General features: G+C 46.1%; 1 protein-coding gene across 3 annotated transcripts; it reads left to right on the forward strand.

Annotated features, from left to right (window-relative positions):
- Positions 1–1,484: 1,484 nt before the first annotated feature.
- LOC125543227 (disease resistance protein RPM1-like) lies at positions 1,485–5,887 on the forward strand. Of its 3 annotated transcripts, none has more exons than XM_048706508.1 (2): positions 1,485–1,994; positions 2,840–5,887. In XM_048706508.1, the coding sequence occupies exon 2, from the start codon at positions 2,846–2,848 to the stop codon at positions 5,600–5,602; it is 2,757 nt and encodes a 918-aa protein (XP_048562465.1). In that variant the 5' UTR covers positions 1,485–1,994; positions 2,840–2,845; the 3' UTR covers positions 5,603–5,887. The 3 variants fall into 3 exon arrangements, with proteins under 3 accessions (XP_048562465.1, XP_048562455.1, XP_048562473.1); XM_048706498.1 differs by having other exon boundaries at positions 1,485–1,886; XM_048706516.1 differs by having other exon boundaries at positions 1,485–1,883.
- The last annotated feature ends 17,107 nt before the right edge of the window (positions 5,888–22,994 follow it).

Below are 22,994 nucleotides of genomic sequence, written 5' to 3' on the forward strand. Positions count from 1 at the left end.
TGACGACCAATTTAACCACATTTAACACCCCATGTGGCCAGTGGCGTAGCCAGCCCAATAAATCAGGGTGGTCCATCAATAGAAATATTTACATAAGTTTATTTATTTTCAAAGAAATATTTTTTACTACACTATATACAAGCTATGGGGAAATTCCAGGGTGGTCCATGGACCACCCTGGCCACCCGCTAGCTACGCCACTGCATGTGGCCCTGGGCTATTTACACGCTCAAATGTGTCGCATCACAGCCATTCATTCCAACAACGTCGCACTCCTTCCAATTCGCATCAAAAATGTTGCACAGGAGCTATTGGCCCATATCAACTCATTGCTAGTCATCCAGGCGTACCCTCATGGAGATCACATCAAAGGAAAAATGGTGGCTGCGCCTTTGTACAACAGGAAATTGTTATCACATGTAGAGCGTGAGAAGCCATCAGCACTTGGATGGGTGACACCACCGGCCGGCTGGGCTGCGCTCAACATCGATGGGTCCTTTTCTACCAAGGACGGAACTGCAGGAGCTGGCATGGTCCTTCGGGATGAACATGGAGATATTATTTTTTTCGTCTTGTCGTGAGTTAAGGCAGTGTGCATCACCACTAGAATCTGAACTTGCTGCATGTTCAGAAGGCATCTCCCTGGCTACCCAGTGGTCTGAGCTGCCTTTTGTGATTCAAACGGACTGCGCAGAAGTGGTAAAACTAATTGAAGGAGGTATTGGCGACCGATCGGAGCATATGATGTTGATCCGCGAGATTACTTCACGTTTTCGGGAACATGGTGAATTCTTAGTTAAGCTTGTGAGGCGTGAACGAAACGTTGTTAGTCATTTTTTAGCGAACTTTGGTTGAATAAAAAAGCGCACTGCAGTGTGGCTTCATTCTGGGCCGGACGAGATTCCGGACCTATGTAATGCAAACATGGTTGCCACTTAATTAGTGAATTCCCCTTTTTCCTCGCAAAAAAATGTTCACAATAGCGTATTTGTATAAGGAGCCCCTTAGTTGACGAGCATTCACCAATCGCCAGGAGGGGGTGGCATTTGTGACCAATTTCACTGGCATTTTTATTTGTGAAGGGACAATTTATTTAGAGCTGAGATGACAGTTTCTATGAGAGAAGACACCTTTTCATTTAAAACTGCCACCGTTTGATCTCGTTTTAGAACTAAAATTGCCATTAGTAGAGGTTTGTTTGCCACCCCTCTTCCGGTCGCCAGATAGGATTTCCATTATAAAATGTCTGTTTGCATGTACTTCCTCCGTTGGGCCATCTTCTATTTTGAAACGGAGGAAGTATTTTATACGGGTGTTCACACTTTTTTTTGGTACATGAAAAGCTAAAGAAAACTGAATCATTTTTTTTTGAAAGACAAAGAAAACTGAACCATAAAAAATGAAACTGAAGGGGAAAAAGAGAGCACAAGAAAACAAGAAAACGAGGGAAACCGCGTCTGTTCCGCGCGTTGGACGCGGAACAGAGAATCTGCCAGGAACGCGGCCGCAGGTCGTCACCCCGACGACCCAGTTCAGGTCAAGCCACTGCTCCGTCGCCGTCGGTCACTCCAACCAAGAAACCATCCCCAAATCTACAAAGCTCCGCTCCGCCCATGGATCCACCTCCACCCCTCCACCCCTCCCCCGCTCGCCGTTCCTCTGCCTCGTGCAGTCCTGCCTTCTTCCCCCTAGTCACCACTCCCTGCCGCCCAGGCGACCAGACCGGCGACGGTCTGGCGGCGGCGGCGGCGGCTACAGTTGAACCGAGAAGGTGGCCGCGGCGACTGCAGCTGAAGCAGAGGGTGGCCGGCGGCTTGACGGCCGGGAGGCAGACCGCGGGCGGACTCCGACGGAGCTCGGTTCAGAACTGCAGAGCAGATTGCGTGGTAACCAGCCTCCATCAACTGCTCCTCATATATGTCGTCGTTGCTGCAGCCTTGCACGCTGATTTGGGTCCATCAACCATCGGATGGTGGTAAACCATCAGAGGACAGGTTTTCCACCAATCTGTGCCAAGCACTAGTAGTCTAGTGACTAATATAGATGATGTTTCTTCACTCATTTTTGTGTGTGTGTTACTGAGTGGAATTGCTATGCCCTGTAGAACCGTAAGGTGGCTTTATGCTCTCCTTGAATTTTGGGGTCTTTCTTTAGTGGTTATCCTGTGATCTGATGGAAAGAGATCTCGCACAATCTAGTATCATGGTTGTGTGCAACACCGCATGGTCCATCTAGTAATGAAAGAATAATTATTGTATAAAGATTTAGATCATAAAACTCATGATGAGTAGTAACCTCATTGAAATGAGGCAACTTCTGTATATTGCAGTTGTGATATTAAATTTAAAGCATGCCTAATATCATCAGAGATTTCAGTTTTTCTGGATAAGGTTACTGTGTGTACTCTGTACTGTGCCCACTGGTCACACGGAGGATGGCGTGATGTGTAAAAAGCTATGTTCTTTGTGTGGAAAGGAAATCACATCCATCTTTCGGTTTGTCCCTCTATGGTTAGCATGGTTAAACAAAAGCACAGTGGAGGAGAATAATTCTGTTGGCTGTATGACCATATTGGTTTTCAGTGAAATGAAAGCTGGGAGCCATGCTCTTTTTTGTCGAGAATAAAAGAGAGTACAATAGAGGTTGTTGCCGGACATGTTATGAGCAGAAGATAATTAAGCTCAGTTCATCAAATTGGCTAAAACGATTTAAATACTAAGCAACAATATTGTGGTGTTTAGCCTTCTTTATAAACACAATCTGACACGTTTTGTCCAATATGCCACATTATGCCCAAGCTGAAACTGATATAACTTGTTTGGTGTTGCTGTTTTTTCAGAACTGAATGGCTGAGGCTATACTTCTCGCTGTGTCAAAGATTGGGACAGTCGTTTTGAATGAAGCTGTCTTGGCTGTCATTGACAAGCTGTCGACGAAGGTTGATAATCTGAAGGAATTGCCAGCAAAGATTAAAAGAATCGACATAGAACTGAAGACGATGAATGATGTAATTCAAGATTTGGGTACAACACATCTCAGCAACAATGTCGTCAGGGGTTGGATTGGACATGTGAGGAAGCTGGCCTACCATGTCGAGGATGTGATTGACAAGTACTCTTATGAGGCTCTTAAGCTCAAGGATGAAGGCTTCCTACATCGGTACATCTTCAGAGGTTCACGCCATATAAAGGTCTTCAGTAAAATTGCTGAGGAAGTTATACGGATAGAGGATGAGATCAGGCAGGTCAAAGGACTGCCTACTTATTGGAGCAACACAGTCCAACCCATAAGAAATGAGCATGTAGAGATTGATAGGCAGAGATGTGGAGGCTGCTTCCTGGAACGTGTTAGTGATGAGGATCTTGTCGGAATTGATGAAAACAGGAGCAAGTTGACCGAATGGCTGGCCACCGATGAGAAAGAAAACACAGTGATTACAGTTTCTGGTATGGGAGGCTTGGGGAAAACAACTCTTGTGAAAAATGTGTATGATCGGGAGAAAGCCAACTTCCCTGATGCTCATGCTTGGATTGTGGTGTCACGGGCATATAATGTAGGTGATTTGTTGAAGACATTGCTCACGAAGATACAACAACACACACAAGAGTCACCGCCGCCGTCACCTCTTAGGACGGACGCCAAACCTGATGTTTTTGAGCTAAAAGAGGCGATAAAGAAGATACTGCAAGATAGGAAGTGCTTGATCGTGCTTGATGATGTGTGGAATCCAGAAGCATATAGTCTGATGTGCAGTGCATTTCAGGGTCTCCAAGGAAGCCGTGTTATGATCACGACACGGAGGGAAGATGTTGCGGCTCTTGCTCTAGTGAGCCGTCGCCTACAACTCCAGCCATTGGGTAGAGACGAGTCATTTAAGCTATTCTGCTCAAGGGCTTTCCACAACACCCCAGACCGCAAGTGCCCTCCGGAACTTGAGAAGGTGGCTGGTGATGTAGTTAAGAGGTGTCATGGCCTGCCATTGACCATTGTATCTTCTGGCAGCCTATTGTCCACGAAGCAGCCGACACAGCATGCCTGGAATCACATGTACAATCATCTCCGGAGCGAACTACAGGCAAATAACCATGTCCAAGCTATACTTAATCTGAGCTACCATGACTTGCCAGGTGATCTCAGGAACTGCTTCCTGTACTGCAGCTTGTTCCCTGAAGACTATGCAATGTCACGGGAGAACCTTGTGCGGTTGTGGGTTGCTGAAGGGTTTGCGATGAAGAAAGATAACAGCACGCCGGAGGAAGTGGCTGAGGGGAATCTCATGGAACTCATCGGTCGGAATATGTTGGAAGTTGTGGAGAGGGATGAGCTCTTCAGGGTTAGTAAATGTAAGATGCATGACATTGTCCGAGACCTGGCCCTGGTTATTGCTAAAGAGGAGAGGTTTGGTTCCGCGAATGATCAAGGCGAAATGATGCGTGTGGATAAAGAAGTTCGCCGGTTTTCAACATGTGGTTGGAGAGACAGTAACACAGTTGCTACAGAAGTGGAATTTCCACGACTCCGGACCGTCATCTCGCTTGGGGCAACTTCATCCTCCACCAGCATGATTTCCTCAGTTTTGTCTGGATCCAGCTACCTTACTGTTCTCGAGCTTCAAGATTCTGCAATCAACCAACTGCCAGTATCCATTGGGAATCTGTTCAATCTCCGCTACATTGGCTTAAGGCGCACAAATGTTCAGTCACTGCCAGACACTATTGAAAAACTCTCAAACCTGGAGACATTGGACGTCAAGCAAACAAGAATAGAAAAGCTACCACCTGGAATTGTGAAGGTTGCCAAGCTACAGCACCTTTTAGCTGACAGATTTGCTGATGAGAAGCAGGCGCAGTTCAGGTACTTTGTCGGAGTGGAAGCACCGAAAATGATTTCCAACTTTAAAGAACTGCAAACTCTTGAGACCGTCCATGCCAGCAAAGACTTGTCGCTAGAGCTGAAGAAAATGAGCAAGTTGCAGACTGTATGGATTGATGACATCAATGCATCTAACTGTGATGACCTTTTCAAGACCCTCTCAGATATGCCTCTACTTTCCAGCTTACTTCTCTGTGCATGTGATGAGAAGGAGACACTTTCTTTCCAAGCACTCAAGCCAACGTCTGAAAAGCTTCATAGACTGATCATCAGAGGCGGCTGGGCTGCTGGGACACTCAAGTGCCCAATATTTAAGGACCATGGAAAGAATCTCAAGTATCTGGCTCTAAGCTGGTGCAATCTGGGGACGGAAGACCCGCTGCAGCTGTTGTCATCTCATCTGTCAGCGCTCACTTATCTCAGTCTTAACAGGGTGAGCAGTGCAGGTACATTGGTCCTTTCTGCTGGGTGCTTCTCTGAGCTGAAGACACTTGTCTTGAAGAACATGCCTGATGTCAAGCAACTGGAGATTAAAGAGGGCGCCATTCCATGCATTGATGGGATCTACATCGTGTCACTCTCGGAGCTGAGTATGGTCCCTTGTGGCATCGAAGCCCTTGGATCTCTCAAGAAGCTCTGGATGTTGTACCTCCACAAGGGCTTCAAGGATGACTGGGATCAGAAGGAGATGCACAACAAGATGAAGCATGTCCTAGAGCTCCGTGCCTAGTCTTGCTCTTTTTGTGTCCTCCCGTTGTCTTCTGCTGCTGGAGGTCTGTACTTTGTTGTAATCTTTAATTTTTCTGTCATGCTGCTCTAGACTCTTTTGGGTAGTGCTAATAGGTTTTTGCCCCGTAGTGGGTGCTCGAGAGCAGCACTCAGCAGCGGGTTTCCTATTAGTGCCCAAACCTGCTATCTTCATTTCCATTCCCTCTATTGTTGTATTGTAAATTTGTAATGAACTGGTTATTTTGATCAATTAATGAAAACGGGCTTAGCCCAGTTGGCAAAAGTATCGGCAACCTCCTTCGGTAATTAAATATCATATTAATTTCTTATACATTGTAAGTGTGCACGCTTCTAATTATTTGTAGTGAGTCCTATGGTACTGTGATGGTATCAACAGCTCTTAATTTCTTTGCAACTGCATCTTATCCTTCATTGTTTGTTGTTTCTGTAATAACTCGTGAAAAACACCAATTCCTTGCTGCCAGGAACTAAAATGATTGAGTTTGCTTGATGTTTCATACTCCCTCCGTTCCAAAATACTTGTCGTGGTTTTAGTTCAAACCCACGACAAGTATTTTCAGTGAGGGAGTAGTATGTATGTACTCTGCCATCTCTCTGTTTCCTAGATACTGCAATGCATTACTCACTACAAGAAATTAGCCACGCAGCATTTTGCCACCAAGCGTTGGCTGCGGCGTCTACAGCTGGGCAGCGTTGCAGCACCTGCAGCGGTGGTTGTGGCCCGATTTGGTTGGTTTTCTACCAAATTTGGTTTGCAGGCAGGCAGGGCTGTTTCGTCCAGGGCTATAGTTATGTGTAACTAGTTCAGTTCAGTTCAGCAGCTCTGTCTGTTTATGATAAACTGATAATGGATTCGATCTATGCAAAATTGTTTCAAAATCATTTGTTCAGTAATTCTATAGACAAGATAACCACATTATTATCTAAAAAGAATATAGACAAGGTGACCAGCAAGCTGATCTGAATTTCATTTTCTTTTGTAAAGCAACCTGTAAACGCGTGTTCTTACTATCGTGCAAATTATTTATTGGTATTTATGCACATATAGTTCCCCATTTCAGTACTTCAGTCTTGAACCCTGCTTTACTATGTGATTCTTTTGGGTGTAACCAAGTACATTATCATGATACTCAAGTCTTGAAACCTTATCTAGTTTAGTTCCTTACTCTTTTACAGTATAGTCTAATCTCCTTTATCATTGATACTATGTCTCTTCCTGGTTTGCTCCTAGTAAAAAGAGATGTTAGAAACTAGCACTATGATTCCTTCCTTTAATCTGGTCTGCTGCAACCACTTTCTGTCGGAGATGGTATGATCAGTTTACCTCAGATGGAAACAGTAAATATTCTGTTTGATTTGATACATTTATTCATGAGATTCAACTTGATGGTTCAAATTTACAGATCATAGGCCCTCCTGGCCTCAGATGGAGAAGCAATTTTGAGAGGTACACTCTGCTTCTGCTCTGTTATTACGTGTTCTTGTCCATTCTTGTCTGTCTGAAATTGTTCCTGGTTCATTCGATGCATTTAAAATTCAGTTTACGGCCAGAAGTAAGTAGAGACTCGGCCGGGGGAACAGGGAGCTGTTGCTCGAGACGAATTCCTGGAAATCTGTATGAGGAAAATACACTAAAATTGTAGTGGACAGCATAAAAAGTAGTCTGGGAACTAGATTGATTCGGCACACGGAGCGGTGGTTGTGGTTTACATAGCACTCCCTCTCTTCATTAAAACCATTAAGCTACGCGTGAAGGGCGGCCAACCAGCTATGCTATGTGGCCGCGGTGAGAAATCTTTTGCAAATCTTTGTATTTTTGTTACCAATTTGGTTCACTTTCTGAATATGCATATGCCTTCTTTTAATGTTTTCCGGTGCCAGCCTTCCTGCACCTTTGGTTCATCAAACGAAAGGTGGAAGATCTGAAGCCAAAGGTAGAACATGGGAAGGTAAAGGCAGGCCCATAAAAATTGGTTGGCTCAGGCATCTTGCGCCATTCTGAAGATGGAAACAGATAGAGCTGCTGAACTGAACTAGTTAACATGTGCATATGACTACATATTGATAGTGCAGTTTTCGAGAAAAGACATATAGTGCTGTTAATGGATATTGTTCATGATAAATTGGTGATGGATTCGGTCTGTACAAAATTGTTTTGAAATAATTTGTTCAGTAATTTTATATACAAGATAATCACACTATTATCTAAAAAAGTACATAGACAAGGTGACCAGCAAGCTCACCTTGAGTTCGTTTTAATTTGTAAAGGTATTGTAACGCCCCGGATGTAACTTACCCAATTTGTATTCCAACTCTTACAGTTTCCGGCGTTAAGTTATTTTATTTTCTCGGGTTCGGGTTTTGTCTCCGTGTGTTGTTATCGTTGTCATGCGTCTCATATCATGTCATCATGTGCATTGCATTTGCATACGTGTTCATCTCATGCATTCGAGCATTTTCTCCGTAGTCCGTTTTGCATTCCGGCAATTCGTTCTCCTCCGATAGTTATTTCTAGATTTCTTTCGTGTGTGGGGATTAAACATTTTCGGATTGGACCGAGACTTGCCAAGCGGCCTTGGTTTACTACCGGTAGACCGCCTGTCAAGTTTCGTATCATTTGGACTTCGTTTGATACTCCAACGGTTAACCAAGGGACCAAAAAGGCCTCGTGTGTGTTGCAGCCCAACACCCCTCCAATTTGGCCCAAAACCCACCTAAACCTGCTCCATCATCTAGAGCGTTCGATCACGATCGCGTGGCCGAAAACCGCACCTCATTTGGACTCTCCTAGCTCCTTCTACCTATAAAAAGGCATCCCCTCCCGAAATTCCGGATCAAATCCACCCTAACCTAGCCCCCTTCGCCTCTCCGTGCGCTGGATGTGTCCGGACGCGCCGGACATCGCCGCCGCCCCAACCGGGAGCTGCCACGTGGCGCCCCCGGACCACATCATCGCCCCGCGCCGCCAGGCCCGCTCGGGCCCGTCCCCGGCCCTTCCCGGCCCAGACTGCCGCCGACCGCCGCCCGCGCCCACTCCGCTTCTCCTCCCGAGCCGGCGCCGCGCTCAGCCGCCTCCGCCGCGGCTCCGCCACTCCGGCCGCCGCCACCATCGCCGTGGCCGCCCCGCCCGACCACCGCTCCGGTCCCGCGCCGCCCGCCACCACCGGCGCCGCCCCGGCCTCTCCTCCCCGCGGCCTCCTCTTCCTCCCTCTACTCCGGCCGCCGCACGGCCATCGACGCCGGTAAGACCCCGACGAACCTCGGGGCACGTGCAAACCCTAGATCTGGGAAGTGGTTTTTCTTCTAAGTCCTAAAAATCCCAGATCTATGTGCTCCTGTTCATCATGCTATATCTCCGTATCCGTAACTCCAATTTAGGCATATAGCATATCAAATTGTTCGTCTCAGAGAGCACATCATTCCATTCCATTGCATCATTTTCATTTGAGTTCATATTGATGCCCGAAATGCTGTTAGAAGAGGGCTACTTGAGTTATTTATCAGATCTGCTACTCCATTTAGACATTTGTCATTTTTGCCATGATTATTGTGTGCATGATATGCCCTGATGCTCTACATATGTTTTGTTAAGGGTTTTGTCATCTTTCCAGAGGTGCAACCCATGTATTTTTGTGATGTGTGTGGTGACTAGCACAAGCTTGCCAAGTGAGGCACTTGGTAATTCTGATTTCAGGGACTTAGCATTTCCACTAAGTCCTTGAGCTGTTTACCTCATGTTGTCATATGTTCATGTTGTTTCCTAGAGATCCGTGCCTCTTTAGAGGATGATCAGTAAGGATATTTTGTTAATCTTGTAGTGCTCTATCCATCCATGTCTTTGCTTGCAATCATGGAGCACCCTAGCTTGAGTCACTCGATCTCTACTTTTGCTACTTCGTGAATCTGGGCAGATTGTCAACTTGTTTGCAATTTTGCCGATAATGTTGTAGCTGATCCGTGCATGCTATGCTATTGTTCTTGCCATGTCTAGCTTGCATTTTGTGTGTTCTTGATAGATGTATGCTTAGATTTTTATGAATTGCACCGTAGTGAGTGCATCGAGCTCGTTAACATGCCTACTTGAGTTATGTTTCACCATGTGCCAGTTTTCACTAAGTCTGAAAACTGATTATGCTTTTGCTATGTTCAAATGCTTGCAAATGTGTTTTCTGATCCCCTTTGGCTCAAGGTCACTAAGGGACTTTTGTTAAGCTTTTTGAGTAGCTCCATGCCATGTCTTACTTTGCCTTGTTCGGGTCCTGTAGCATGTAGTTTCGTTGCTCCGAAGAGTGCTACCTGATCTGAAATTTCAGACAAGTGTTAATTTCACTAAGTCTGAGATCTGTTTACCATATGCATTTTTGCCATGCTTGTTTGAACCTGTTAATGGATGAATTGGCCGTAGCTCAGTGCTAGACTTTTGTTAAGCATCTTGTATGCATCCCTGCCATGTATTTTGTTGCCATGTTTGGGTGCTGTAGCATGTTCATCTCATTGCATTTAGATGCCTACTTGCTATAAATCGCAGACCGATGTCATATTTGAATCGCTTGCCATTTCCAAACCGTAACTCCGATTCCGGCGTTCTTTATATCGTTTTCAAGCGATTTCATCTCATCTTTCCAGTGGCACACTTGGATTCCCAAGTTGAGGCCAGGTTCATGTATTCCTTGTCAAATCTTGCATATGCATCCCGCATCGCATCCCGCATAGCATATCATCTTTGCATCATATTGTTTGATCCTTGCACGTGGTTGATTGTGTCCTTGTTGCTTGTTGTCTTGTTTGGGTAGAGCCGGGAGACGAGTTCGCTAACGAGAAGCCCGTTGAGTTTGCTTTCGAGGGTCCAGTCAACTCTGACAACTTTGCAGGTAAGATGATCATACCCTCGAAATCACTACTATCTTTGCTATGCTAGATTGCTCGCTCTTTTGCTATGCCAATGCTACGATGCCTACCATTTGCTTTCAAGCCTCCCAAATTGCCATGTCAAACCTCTAACCCACCATGTACTAGCAAACCGTTGATTGGCTATGTTACCGCTTTGTTCAGCCCCTCCTATAGCGTTGCTAGTTGCAGGTGAAGATTGGAGACCGTTTCTTGTTGGAACATTATTTTACTTGTTGGGATATCATTATATTGTCATGTTATCTTAATGCATATATATACTTGGTAAAGGGTGGAAGGCTCGGCCTCTCGCCTAGTGTTTTGTTCCACTCTTGCTGCCCTAGTTTCCGTCATATCGGTGTTATGTTCCCGGTTTTCTGCGTTCCTTACGCGGTTGGGTTATAATGGGAACCCCTTGATAGTTCGCCTTGATTAAAGCTTTTCCAGCAATGCCCAACCTTGGTTTTATCATTTGCCACCTAGCCTCTTTTTCCTTGGGTTTCTGGAGCCCGAGGGTCATCTTATTTAAACCCCCCTCCCCGGGCCAGTGCTCCTCTGAGTGTTGGTCCAACTGAGCGATGTCCGGGGCTACCAGGGGCAACTCTGGGCTGGCCTACCCGACGTCTGGCTCATCTGAGTGTGCCCTGAGAACGAGATATGTGCAGCTCCTATCGGGATTTTTCGGCACATTCGGGCGGTGTTGCTGGTCTTGTTTTAACCTGTCGAAGTGTCTTGAAGAACCGAGATACCGAGTCTGATCGAAACGTCTCGGGAGGAGGTCTATTCCTTCGTTGACCGTGAGAGCTTGTCATGGGCTAAGTTGGGACTCCCCTGCAGGGATTTGAACTTTTGAAAGCCGTGCCCGCGGTTATGGGCAGATGGGAATTTGTTAATGTCCGATTATAGATAACTTGAACCGTAACTTAATTAAAATGAATCAACCGAGTGTGTTACCGTGATGGCCTCTTCTCGGCGGAGTCCGGGAAGTGGACACGGTGTTGGAGTAATGCTTGCGCAGGTTTTCCTCTAGTTTCTCGCTCGCGCTTTGCCTCCTCTTCTCGCTCTCTTTTGCGAATAGGTTAGCCACCATATATGCTAGTCGCTTACTGCAGCTCCACTTATATTTACCTTACCTTACCGATAAGCTTAAATAGTCTTGATCGCGAGGGTGCGAGATTGCTGAGTCCCTATGGCTCACAGATTACTATTACATCAGATGCAGGGCTTGATGATTCCGCTCCAGGTGACGCGCTTGAGCTCAAGTGGGAGTTCGACGAGGACTCTCAATATTACTATGTTTCCTTTCCTGATGATCAGTAGTGGTGCCCTGTTGGGGGTGATCGGGACCGTGTCGCATGTTGGGTTATCTTTTATTTTGGCGCCGTAGTCGGGCCATGAGTGTTTGGATGATGTAATGTTATTTATGTACTTGATTGACGTGGCGAGTGTAAGCCAACTATGTTATCCCTTTTATTATCTATATTACATGGGATGTTTGTGATGATTGCCTGACTTGCGACATATGCCTTCGATGCGATTATGCCTCTAAGTCGTGCCTCGACACGTGGGAGATATAGTCACATCGAGGGTGTTACAAGTTGGTAATCAGAGCCTTCCCCGACCTTAGGAGCCCCATTGCTTGATCATTTTTAGCAGCCGAGTTGTGTCTAGAAAAATGTTTTGAGTCACTCAGGAATTATATATCGGAGAGTTTAGGAATTCTTTTTACTTCCCAGTCTCCTCATCGCTCCGGTAAGGCATCCTGATGTAGAGTTTTGACTCTTCTCTTCTCAAATTTCACTAAAAAAAATTTTAGGATCACGCGGGTATCTTGGAATCGTTCCGATGGTTTTATGATGAGAACATTGTCTTGGTGCCTCCTGTCAGGGGTTTAGTGGAAGTGTCCCGGGGAGTTGAGCTCTGAGGTGTTGTCGTCATAATTTTATCGTTGCAGTTCTAGAATACCTGAGTTTAGTACGCCGACATCGAAAATCTCTTTTATGCAGTTCGTTGGTGAGATAACCTCGACGCCACCCAGTACTGGGGCGGGAGTTCGGGAGTATCGCCATAACTTGTATAACGGATGCTTTTCGAAGGTTGAGGTAGATGGTTTCCGAAGTTTTTTCTCGGTTATGTGTTGAAGGATGGATACAGCTGGATGTAGGATTTGCTAGATTTGGGTGAGATATTATGCTTCCCCTGTATCCCCAACACCTGATTGCATAACCGGAAAGGTTTGGGAGTTTCATAGGTGGGAATTCTTGTAGCTCTAGTTCTTCTTCCACGGATATTGGTTTGAGATTGGGATTTCTTACTAATTATTCGTTCTTGATACGTACCTTGTTGATTTATTTCTCTACCGTAATTCTACGTGGCTTCTCAATTTATGGATATGTGACCATTTCAAGAGGAATGCATTCGTTCATTTTGTTCGGATGTGGAGACTATTTGTTGCAATTTTCATTCCGTTGGATTCAGCTTCAATATTTGTCTACCAATGTGCTAATGGATGTCAACCTCTTCAGGATGGCTCCTCCAACGCGCATGACTCCGAATCCTGATCCGCCACCACCTCCACCTCCTCCGGAGGCATGGCAAGCTGTGATGGCCGCAACCAATGCAAACACACAGTTGATCATGCAAATTCTTCAAGAGCGCAATCAAGGCAACAATCAGAATCACTTTGCTACACTCAACCAGTTCCTTGCTAACGGGCCAAAGACTTTCAGCAATTGTGTTGAGGCAACCGATGCTGACGATTGGCTCGTGGATCTGTGCAAGCATTTCGAGTGCAGTAACGTCATGCCTGAGGATTTCGTCAAGTTCGCTTCTTTCCAACTCAAAGATCAAGCTGCAGAATGGTTCCAGCAGTATAAGGATTCCAGAGGTGGACGTGTGATCTCTTGGGATGAATTCCGTCAAGATTTCCGAGCTCATCATATTCCTCAGAGCGTGGTTGAAAGCAAGCGTGAGGAATTCCGCAACCTGAAGCAAGGCTCTTTTTCTGTCTATGACTACAACAAGTTGTTTCAGAAGCTCGCCCGCTTTGCCAAGCAGGACGTCCCTGATGAGAAGAGCATGATATACCAGTTCAGGGGTGGTCTCAGAGAAGAAATTCAGCTAGCTCTTGTCCTTTTTGAGCCCTTGAGGTACGATGAGTTCTACAACATGGCACTGAAGCAAGAGGCCGCCCAATTGAGGTGTGATGCTTCCAAGAAGCGAGTCAGAGATGTTACTCCTTCTTCCTCTACTCAAGTGGCCAAGCAGTAGAAGTATTGGCTTCCTCCTCCTCCGTTTCGTCAGCCGTATCAGCAGAAGAGCAAAGGTGGCAGTGGTTCTTCCCACCCACCCAACCCTGGCTTTCAGAACAAGACTTCGTCTCCAGCTCCAAGATCGAGTGCCCCGTATCACCGTCCGCTTTTAGAGGTCACATGCAACAAGTGCCAACAGAAGGGTCACTATGCCAACAAGTGTCTCAACCAGAGGCGTCTTCCTCCTCCTCCTCCTGTGAGATCGGCAAGTACAGCTGTGGTCAAGCATAACCCCAAGTCCGCCAAGGTCAACTTGATGAACGCAGCTCAGGCAGAGGATTCGCCAGATGTCATCATGGGTAACCTTCATGTTAATGATATTCCTGCTAAAGTTCTTTTTGACACGGGTGCATCGCATTGTTTCATCTCGAGACCATTTGTTTCTAAGCATGAGTTGCCTTTACAAGATTTGCCTAGGCAGTTATCTGTTGTTTCTCCAGGTAAATTCATGAATGCAAGCGCTATCGCCCCGGATGTTACTATCACGTTGGGCGATTACAAGTTTCTCTCTTCTCCGGTGGTTCTTGGTAACTCGGATATTGATCTTATTCTCGGAATGGATTGGCTTTCTAAGCACAAAGCGCTTCTTGATTGTGCAGCCAGGCAGATTCGATTGACTCATTCGTCTGAGGATGTAATTGTCTTTGCCGCTCGTGATGATACCATCCGTCTGTTTTCTCTCAATGAGAAGGGTGAACTGGATGCTATCTCGCAAATTCCAGTCATTTGTGAATATCAAGACGTCTTTCCAGAAGAGCTTCCAGGAATGCCTCCGCACCGGCCAGTCGAATTCGTTATTGATCTTGAGCCTGGCACGGAACCTGTGTGCAAGCGTCCTTACAAGCTTGGACCTGAAGAGTTGAAGGAGCTGAAGAAGCAACTCGATATTTAAGAGAAAATGGGTCTCATCCGGCCTAGCTCTTCTCCGTGGGGTTGTGGTGTTCTTTTTGTGAAGAAGAAGGATGGAACGGACCGACTTTGTGTTGATTACCGTCCATTGAACAAGAAGACCATCAAGAACAAATACCCACTTCCCAACATCAATGAGCTGTTCGAACAACTCAAGGGTGCCCAAGTATTCTCCAAGTTTGATCTCCGTATGGGTTATCATCAGATTCGAATCCGTGAGCAAGATATTCCCAAGACGGCTTTCAGGACAAGCTATGGTTCATATGAATACACTGTCATGTCTTTTGGCCTCGTCAACGCTCCTCCGACGTTCTCTCGCATGATGAACTTCATCTTCAATGCCTACACCAATGACTTCGTTTTGGTCTATCTCGACAACATTCTGGTTTTCTCAAAGAACAAGGAAGATCATGCCAAGCACTTGCGTTTGGTACTCGATAAGCTCAGAGAACACCAGTTCTACGCCAAGTTCTCCAAGTGCGAATTTTGGCTCGATGAGGTTCTTTATCTTGGTCATATCATCTCTGCCAAGGGCATTGCTGTGAATCCGGAGAAGGTGTCTGCAATTGTGAATTGGGAACCTCCTCAGAACGTGAAGCAACTCCGCAGCTTCCTCGGTCTCGCAAGCTATTGTCGAAGATTCATTGAAAACTTTTCTAAGATCGCGAAGCCTCTCTCTAGTCTTCTCCAGAAGCACGTCAAGTACGTTTGGTCTCCGGAGTGTGACATTGCTTTCAACACTTTGAAAGAGAAATTGATCACTGCTCCAGTTCTGACTCCGCTTGATGAATCCAAACCGTACGAGGTCTTTTGTGATGCCTCTCTCCAAGGTCTTGGTGCAGTATTGATGCAAGAGAAGAAAGTTGTTGCTTATACCTCTCGCCAATTGAAGCCCAATGAGAAGAACTACCCCACTCATGATCTCGAGTTGGCGGCAGTTGTGCATGCTCTTTTGACTTGGAGACATCTTCTATTGGGAAGAAAAGTGGACATTTTCACTGATCACAAGAGTCTCAAGTACATCTTCACTCAGCCTAATCTCAACCTTAGGCAAACTCGATGGGTTGAAATGATTCAAGAGTATAATCCGAGTATCGAGTATACTCCAGGCAAGGCCAATGTGATTGCTGACGCATTGAGCAGGAAGGCTTATTGCAACAGTCTGATTCTTAAGCCTTATCAACCCGAGCTTTGTGAAGCTTTCCGCAAACTTAATCTGCAAGTTGTTCCTCAAGGTTTCCTCGTCAACCTTCAAGTCTCTCCTACCTTGGAAGACCAGATTCGCCAAGCCCAGCTTCTTGATGCTATGGTGAAAAAGGTGAAGATTGGGATTGCCAAGAGTCAACCCAAGTACAAGTGCTACCGCCTTGATGACAAGGACACTCTCTTCTTCGAGGATCGTATTGTTGTGCCCAAAGGTGAACTTCGTAAAGTGATCATGAATGAGGCTCACAATTCTCTCCTCTCCATCTACCCTGGGAGCACGAAGATGTATCAGGACCTCAAGCAGGCTTATTGGTGGACTCGAATGAAGCGAGAGATTGCTCAATTCATGAATGAGTGTGATGTCTGCAGAAGAGTGAAGGCAGAACACCAAAGGCCAGCTGGTCTCCTCCAACTTCTTGCCATTCCAGAATGGAAGTTTGACCACATTGAGATGGACTTCGTGACTAGGTTTCCAAAGTCCAAACGTGGCAATGATGCTATATTCGTTGTCATCGATAAACTCACCAAAGTGGCTCATTTTCTGCCTATCAAAGAGTCGATCACTGCAGCTCAATTGGCGAAACTCTATACCTCTTGAATTGTCTCTCTGCACGGTATTCCTCAAGTGATCTCTTCAGACCGTGGCAGCATCTTTACCTCGACGTTTTGGGATTCTTTTCAGAAGGCCATGGGCACCAACATCCGCTTCAGCACAGCTTTCCATCCTCAAACTAGCGGTCAAGTCGAGCGTGTCAACCAGATTCTTGAAGATATGCTTAGGGCTTGTGTGATCTCCTTCAGCATGAAGTGGGAGGATTGTCTTCCTTATGCTGAATTCTTCTACAACAACAGTTTTCAAGCAAGTTCGGGCAAGGCCCCATTTGAAATTCTGTATGGCAGGAAGTGCCGTACCCCTCTCAACTGGTCTGAAACCGGTGAACGTCAGCTTTTGGGTAATGACTTGATCACAGAGGCAGAAGAAATGTGCAAAGTCATTCGAGATAACCTCAAAGCAGCCCAATCCCGCCAGAAGAGCTACTATGATAGTAAGCACCGTGATTTGGCTTTCGAGATCGGAGATCATGTTTACCTCCGCGTCTCTCCTATGAAAGGCACTCGTCGTTTCGGTATCAAAGGGAAGCTTGCCCCCAGATACGTGGGACCTTTCAAGATTGTCAGCAAGAGAGGCGATCTCGCCTATCAACTCGAGCTTCCTTCAAACTTTGCAAATGTTCATGATGTGTTCCATGTCTCTCAGCTCCGAAAGTGCTTCAACACTCCCGACCGCACCGTCAACTTCGAGGACATTGAGCTCCAAGAAGATCTCTCTTATCGTGAGCACCCAGTTGCTATTCTTGAAGAGACTGAACGCAAGACTCGCAACAAGTCGATAAAATTTCTCAAAGTCAAGTGGTCACACCATTCCGACCGTGGAGCTACCTGGGAACGCGAGGATCACCTCCGTTCTGAGTACCCGGCGTTCTTTCAGTCCTAGATCTCGGGACGAGATCCTTTCGTAGTGGTGGAGTGTTGTAACGCCCCGGATGTAACTTACCCAATTTGTATTCCAACTCTTGCCGTTTCCGGCGTTAAGTTATTTTATTTTCTCGGGTTCGGGTTTTTGTCTCCGTGTGTTGTTATCATTGTCATGCATCTCATATCATGTCATCATGTGCATTGCATTTGCATACGTGTTCATCTCATGCATTCGAGCATTTTCCCCGTTGTCCGTTTTGCATTCCGGCGCTTCGGCCTCCTCCGGTGGTCATTTCTAGATTTCTTTCGTGTGTGGGGATTAAACATTTTCGGATTGGACCGAGACTTGCCAAGCGGCCTTGGTTTACTACCGGTAGACCGCCTGTCAAGTTTCGTATCATTTGGACTTCGTTTGATACTCCAACGGTTAACCGAGGGACCGGAAAGGCCTCGTGTGTGTTGCAGCCCAACACCCCTCCAATTTGGCCCAAAACCCACCTAAACCTGCTCCATCATCTAGAGCGTTCGATCACGATCGCGTGGCCGAAAACCGCACCTCATTTGGACTCTCCTACCTCCTTCTACCTATAAAAAGGCATCCCCTCCCGAAATTCCGGATCAAATCCACCCTAACCTAGCCCCCTTCGTCTCTCCGCGCGCCGGACGTGTCCAGATGCGCCGGACATCGCCGCCGCCCCAACCGGGAGCTGCCACGTGGCACCCCCGGACCACATCATCGCCCCGCGCCGCCAGGCCCGCTCGGGCCCGTCCCCGGCCCTCCCCGGCCCAGACTGCCGCCGAACGCCGTCCGCTCCGCTTCTCCTCCCGAGCCGGCGCCGCGCTCCGCCACTCCGGCCGCCGCCACCATCGCCGTGGCCGCCCCGCCCGACCACCGCTCCGGTCCCGCGCCGCCCGCCACCACCGGCGCCGCCCCGGCCTCTCCTCCCCGCGGCCTCCTCTTCCTCCCTCTACTCCGGCCGCCGCACGGCCATCGACGCCGGTAAGACCCCGACGAACCTCGGGGCACGTGCAAACCCTAGATCTGGGAAGTGGTTTTTCTTCTAAGTCCTAAAAATCCCAGATCTATGTGCTCCTGTTCATCATGCTATATCTCCGTATCCGTAGCTCCATTTAGGCATATAGCATATCAAATTGTTCGTCTCAGAGAGCACATCATTCCATTCCATTGCATCATTTTCATTTGAGTTCATATTGATGCCCGAAATGCTGTTAGAAGAGGGCTACTTGAGTTATTTATCAGATCTGCTACTCCATTTAGACATTTGTCATTTTTGCCATGATTATTGTGTGCATGATATGCCCTGATGCTCTACATATGTTTTGTTAAGGGTTTTGTCATCTTTCCAGAGGTGCAACCCATGTATTTTTGTGATGTGTGTGGTGACTAGCACAAGCTTGCCAAGTGAGGCACTTGGTAATTCTGATTTCAGGGACTTAGCATTTCCACTAAGTCCTTGAGCTGTTTACCTCATGTTGTCATATGTTCATGTTGTTTCCTAGAGATCTGTGCCTATTTTGAGGATGATCAGTAAGGGTATTTTGTTAATCTTGTAGTGCTCTATCCATCCATGTCTTTGCTTGCAATCATGGAGCACCCTAGCTTGAGTAACTCGAGCTCTACTTTTGCTACTTCGTGAATCTGGGCAGATTGTCAACTTGTTTGCAATTTTGCCGATGATGTTGTAGTTGATCCGTGCATGCTATGCTATTTTTCTTGCCATGTCTAGCTTGCATTTTGTGTGTTCTTGATAGATGTATTCTTAGCTTTTCATGAATTGCACCGTAGTGAGTGCATCGAGCTCGTTAACATGCCTACTTGAGTTATGTTTCAGCATGTGCCAGTTTTCACTAAGTCTGAAAACTGATTATGATTTTGCTATGTTCACATGCTTGCAAATGTGTTTTCTGATCCCTTTTGGCTCAAGGTCACTAAGGGACTTTTGTTAAGCTTTTTGAGTAGCTCCATGCCATGTCTTACTTTGCCTTGTTCGGGTCCTGTAGCATGTAGTTTCGTTGCTCCGAAGAGTGCTACCTGATCTGAAATTCCAGACAAGTGTTAATTTCACTAAGTCTGAGATCTGTTTACCATATGCATTTTTGCCATGCTTGTTTGAACCTGTTAATGGATGAATTGGCCGTAGCTCAGTGCTAGACTTTTGTTAAGCATCTTGTATGCATCACTGCCATGTGTTTTGTTGCCATGTTTGGGTGCTGTAGCATGTTCATCTCATTGCATTTAGATGGCTACTTGCTGTAAATCGCAGACCGGTGTCATATTTGAATCGCTTGCCATTTTCAAACCGTAACTCCGATTCCGGCGTTCTTTATATCGTTTTCAAGCGATTTCATCTCATATTTCCAGTGGAACACTTGGATTCCCAAGTTGAGGCCAGGTTCATGTATTCCTTGTCAAATCTTGCATATGCATCCCGAATAGCATATCATCTTTGCATCATATTGTTTGATCCTTGCACGTGGTTGATTGTGTCCTTGTTTCTTGTTGTCTTGTTTGGGTAGAGCCGGGAGACGAGTTCGCTAACGAGGAGCCCGTTGAGTTTGCTTTCGAGGATCCAGTCAACTCTGACAACTTTGCAGGTAAGATGATCATACCCTCGAAATCACTACTATCTTTGCTATGCTAGATTGCTCACTCTTTTGCTATGCCAATGCTACGATGTCTACCATTTGCTTTCAAGCCTCCCAAATTGCCATGTCAAACCTCTAACCCACCATGTACTAGCAAACCGTTGATTGGCTATGTTACCGCTTTGTTCAGCCCCTCCTATAGCGTTGCTAGTTGCAGGTGAAGATTGGAGACCGTTCCTTGTTGGAACATTATTTTACTTGTTGGGATATCATTATATTGTCATGTTATCTTAATGCATCTATATACTTGGTAAAGGGTGGAAGGCTCGGCCTCTCGCCTAGTGTTTTGTTCCACTCTTGCCGCCCTAGTTTCCGTCATAACGGTGTTATGTTCCCGGTTTTTTGCGTTCCTTACGCGGTTGGGTTATAATGGGAACCCCTTGATAGTTCGCCTTGATTAAAGCTTTTCCAGCAATGCCCAACCCTGGTTTTACCATTTGCCACATAGCCTCTTTTTGCCTTGGGTTTCCGGAGCCCGAGGGTCATCTTATTTAACCCCCCCCCCCGGGCCAGTGCTCCTCTGAGTGTTGGTCCAACTGAGCGATGTCCGGGGCTACCAGGGGCAACTCTGGGCTGGCCTACCCGACGTCTGGCTCATCTGAGTGTGCCCTGAGAACGAGATATGTGCAACTCCTATCGGGATTTTTCGGCACATTTGGGCGGTGTTGCTGGTCTTGTTTTAACCTGTCGAAGTGTCTTGAAGAACCGAGATACCGAGTCTGATCGGAACGTCTCGGGAGGAGGTCTATTCCTTCGTTGACCGTGAGAGCTTGTCATGGGCTAAGTTGGGACTCCCCTGTAGGGATTTGAACTTTCGAAAGCCGTGCCCGCGGTTATGGGCAGATGGGAATTTGTTAATGTCCGGTTTTAGATAACTTGAACCGTACTTAATTAAAATGAATCAACCGAGTGTGTTACCGTGATGGCCTCTTCTCGGCGGAGTCCGGGAAGTGGACACGGTGTTGGAGTAATGCTTGCGCAGGTTTTCCTCTAGTTTCTCGCTCGCGCTTTGCCTCCTCTTCTCGCTCTCTTTTGCGAATAGGTTAGCCACCATATATGCTAGTCGCTTACTGCAGCTCCACTTATATTTACCTTACCTTATCTATAAGTTTAAATAGTCTTGATCGCGAGGGTGCGAGATTGCTGAGTCCCTGTGGCTCACAGATTACTATTACACCAGATGCAGGGCCTGATGATTCCGTTCCAGGTGACGCGCTTGAGCTCAAGTGGGAGTTCGACGAGGACTCTCAACGTTACTATGTTTCCCTTCCTGATGATCAGTAGTGGTGCCCTGTTGGGGGTGATCGGGACCGTGTCGCATGTTGGGTTATCTTTTATTTTGGCGTCGTAGTCGGGCCATGAGTGTTTGGATGATGTAATGTTATTTATGTACTTGATTGACGTGGCGAGTGTAAGCCAACTATGTTATCCCTTTTATTATTTATATTACATGGGATGTTTGTGATGATTGCCTGACTTGCGACATATGCCTTCAATGCGATTATGCCTCTAAGTCGTGCCTCGACACGTGGGAGATATAGTCGCATCGAGGGTGTTATAGGTACCTCTAATACAAATATGTGTGTTTTAACTATCCTGCAAATTATTTATTGGTAATTATGCACATATCCCCTCTTCAGTACTTCTGCTTCAAATCCAGCTTTACTATGTGATTTTTTTGGGGTGTTACAAAGTACATTATCATGATACTCAGCCTTGAACCCTTATCTAGTTTAGTTCCTTACTCTTTTCCAGTCTAGTTTAATCTTGTTTATCATGATACTATGTCTTTTCCTGGTTTGCTCCTAGTAACAAGAGATTGTTAGAAACTAGCACTTCGATTCATTCATTTAATCTGGTCTGCTGCAACCACTTCTTCTGATGGATTTACTTCTGATAAAAAACAGTAAAGATTGTGTGTGATATGGTATATTTTTTCATGAGATTGAACTTGATGGTCCAAATTTATAGATCGTTCTTCTTGATGGTCTCAGATGGAGAAGCAGTTTTGAGAGGTACACTCTGTTCTCTTATTCCGTGTTGTCCATCTTCTTGTCTGTCTCGAAACATTCCCAGTTCATTTGGTACATTTTAAATTCAGTTTAGGACCAGCGCGGACTAAGTAGAGACTCGGTCGGGGGAACAAGGGGCTGTTGCTTGATATGAATTCCAGCAAATCTGAATGAGAAAATACACTAAAATAGGTGGTACAATTTAAGATAAATGATCGATCCTGAAAAGGACAATTAATGCACCTTCTGTGGGACAGTATACGGGTACTATATGGAGCCACAGTGTAATTTTCCAGCCGATTAGAAATTACCGGAGCAGAGGCTCTTGGTTTCAGTGAGAAGCTTAATTTGCAAGATAGTAGTGGGCTGTATAAAAAGTAGTCTGGGAATTAGATTGATTGGGTGCACCTGAATTGGTGCAAGGCCACGTGTATATATAGCATGCTCTTGGGGCATTTTATTCTTCGATAAAGAGCACTTTTATTAACTCAAAATGTAGCATCAAGAAGAAACAAATCATGATGAGCAACATCTGGCCTCTACATAGTTAGAATGCACACAGCCAAACACAAACAGTCTGAAAGAAAATAAAAAGCTGACATATCGGCACTAGTAGAGTCAAATAGGACCGTCACTATGCCTATGCCGAAGGAGGTGATGGGCCAATACGGAGGTTATACAGCCACCCATGTTGGGAAAAACCTCCATAGCCACTCGCTCCAATTGCATACACACCGCCTTGAACAGTGATTGGAACTCCGTACGGTGAAGCATAGACCACGTACGAAGCGATTGCGTACAACGGAAAATAACCTGCAAAGGAGAAGAGTTTTCGTCATTAAAAATCAGATCATTTCTACATACCCAAAGTGACCATAATAAGGCGTACGCTCCCACCGTTATT

This window comes from Triticum urartu, chromosome 1 (genome assembly GCF_003073215.2).
Source record: "Triticum urartu cultivar G1812 chromosome 1, Tu2.1, whole genome shotgun sequence".
In the NCBI taxonomy this organism is placed as follows: Eukaryota; Viridiplantae; Streptophyta; class Magnoliopsida; order Poales; family Poaceae; genus Triticum; species Triticum urartu.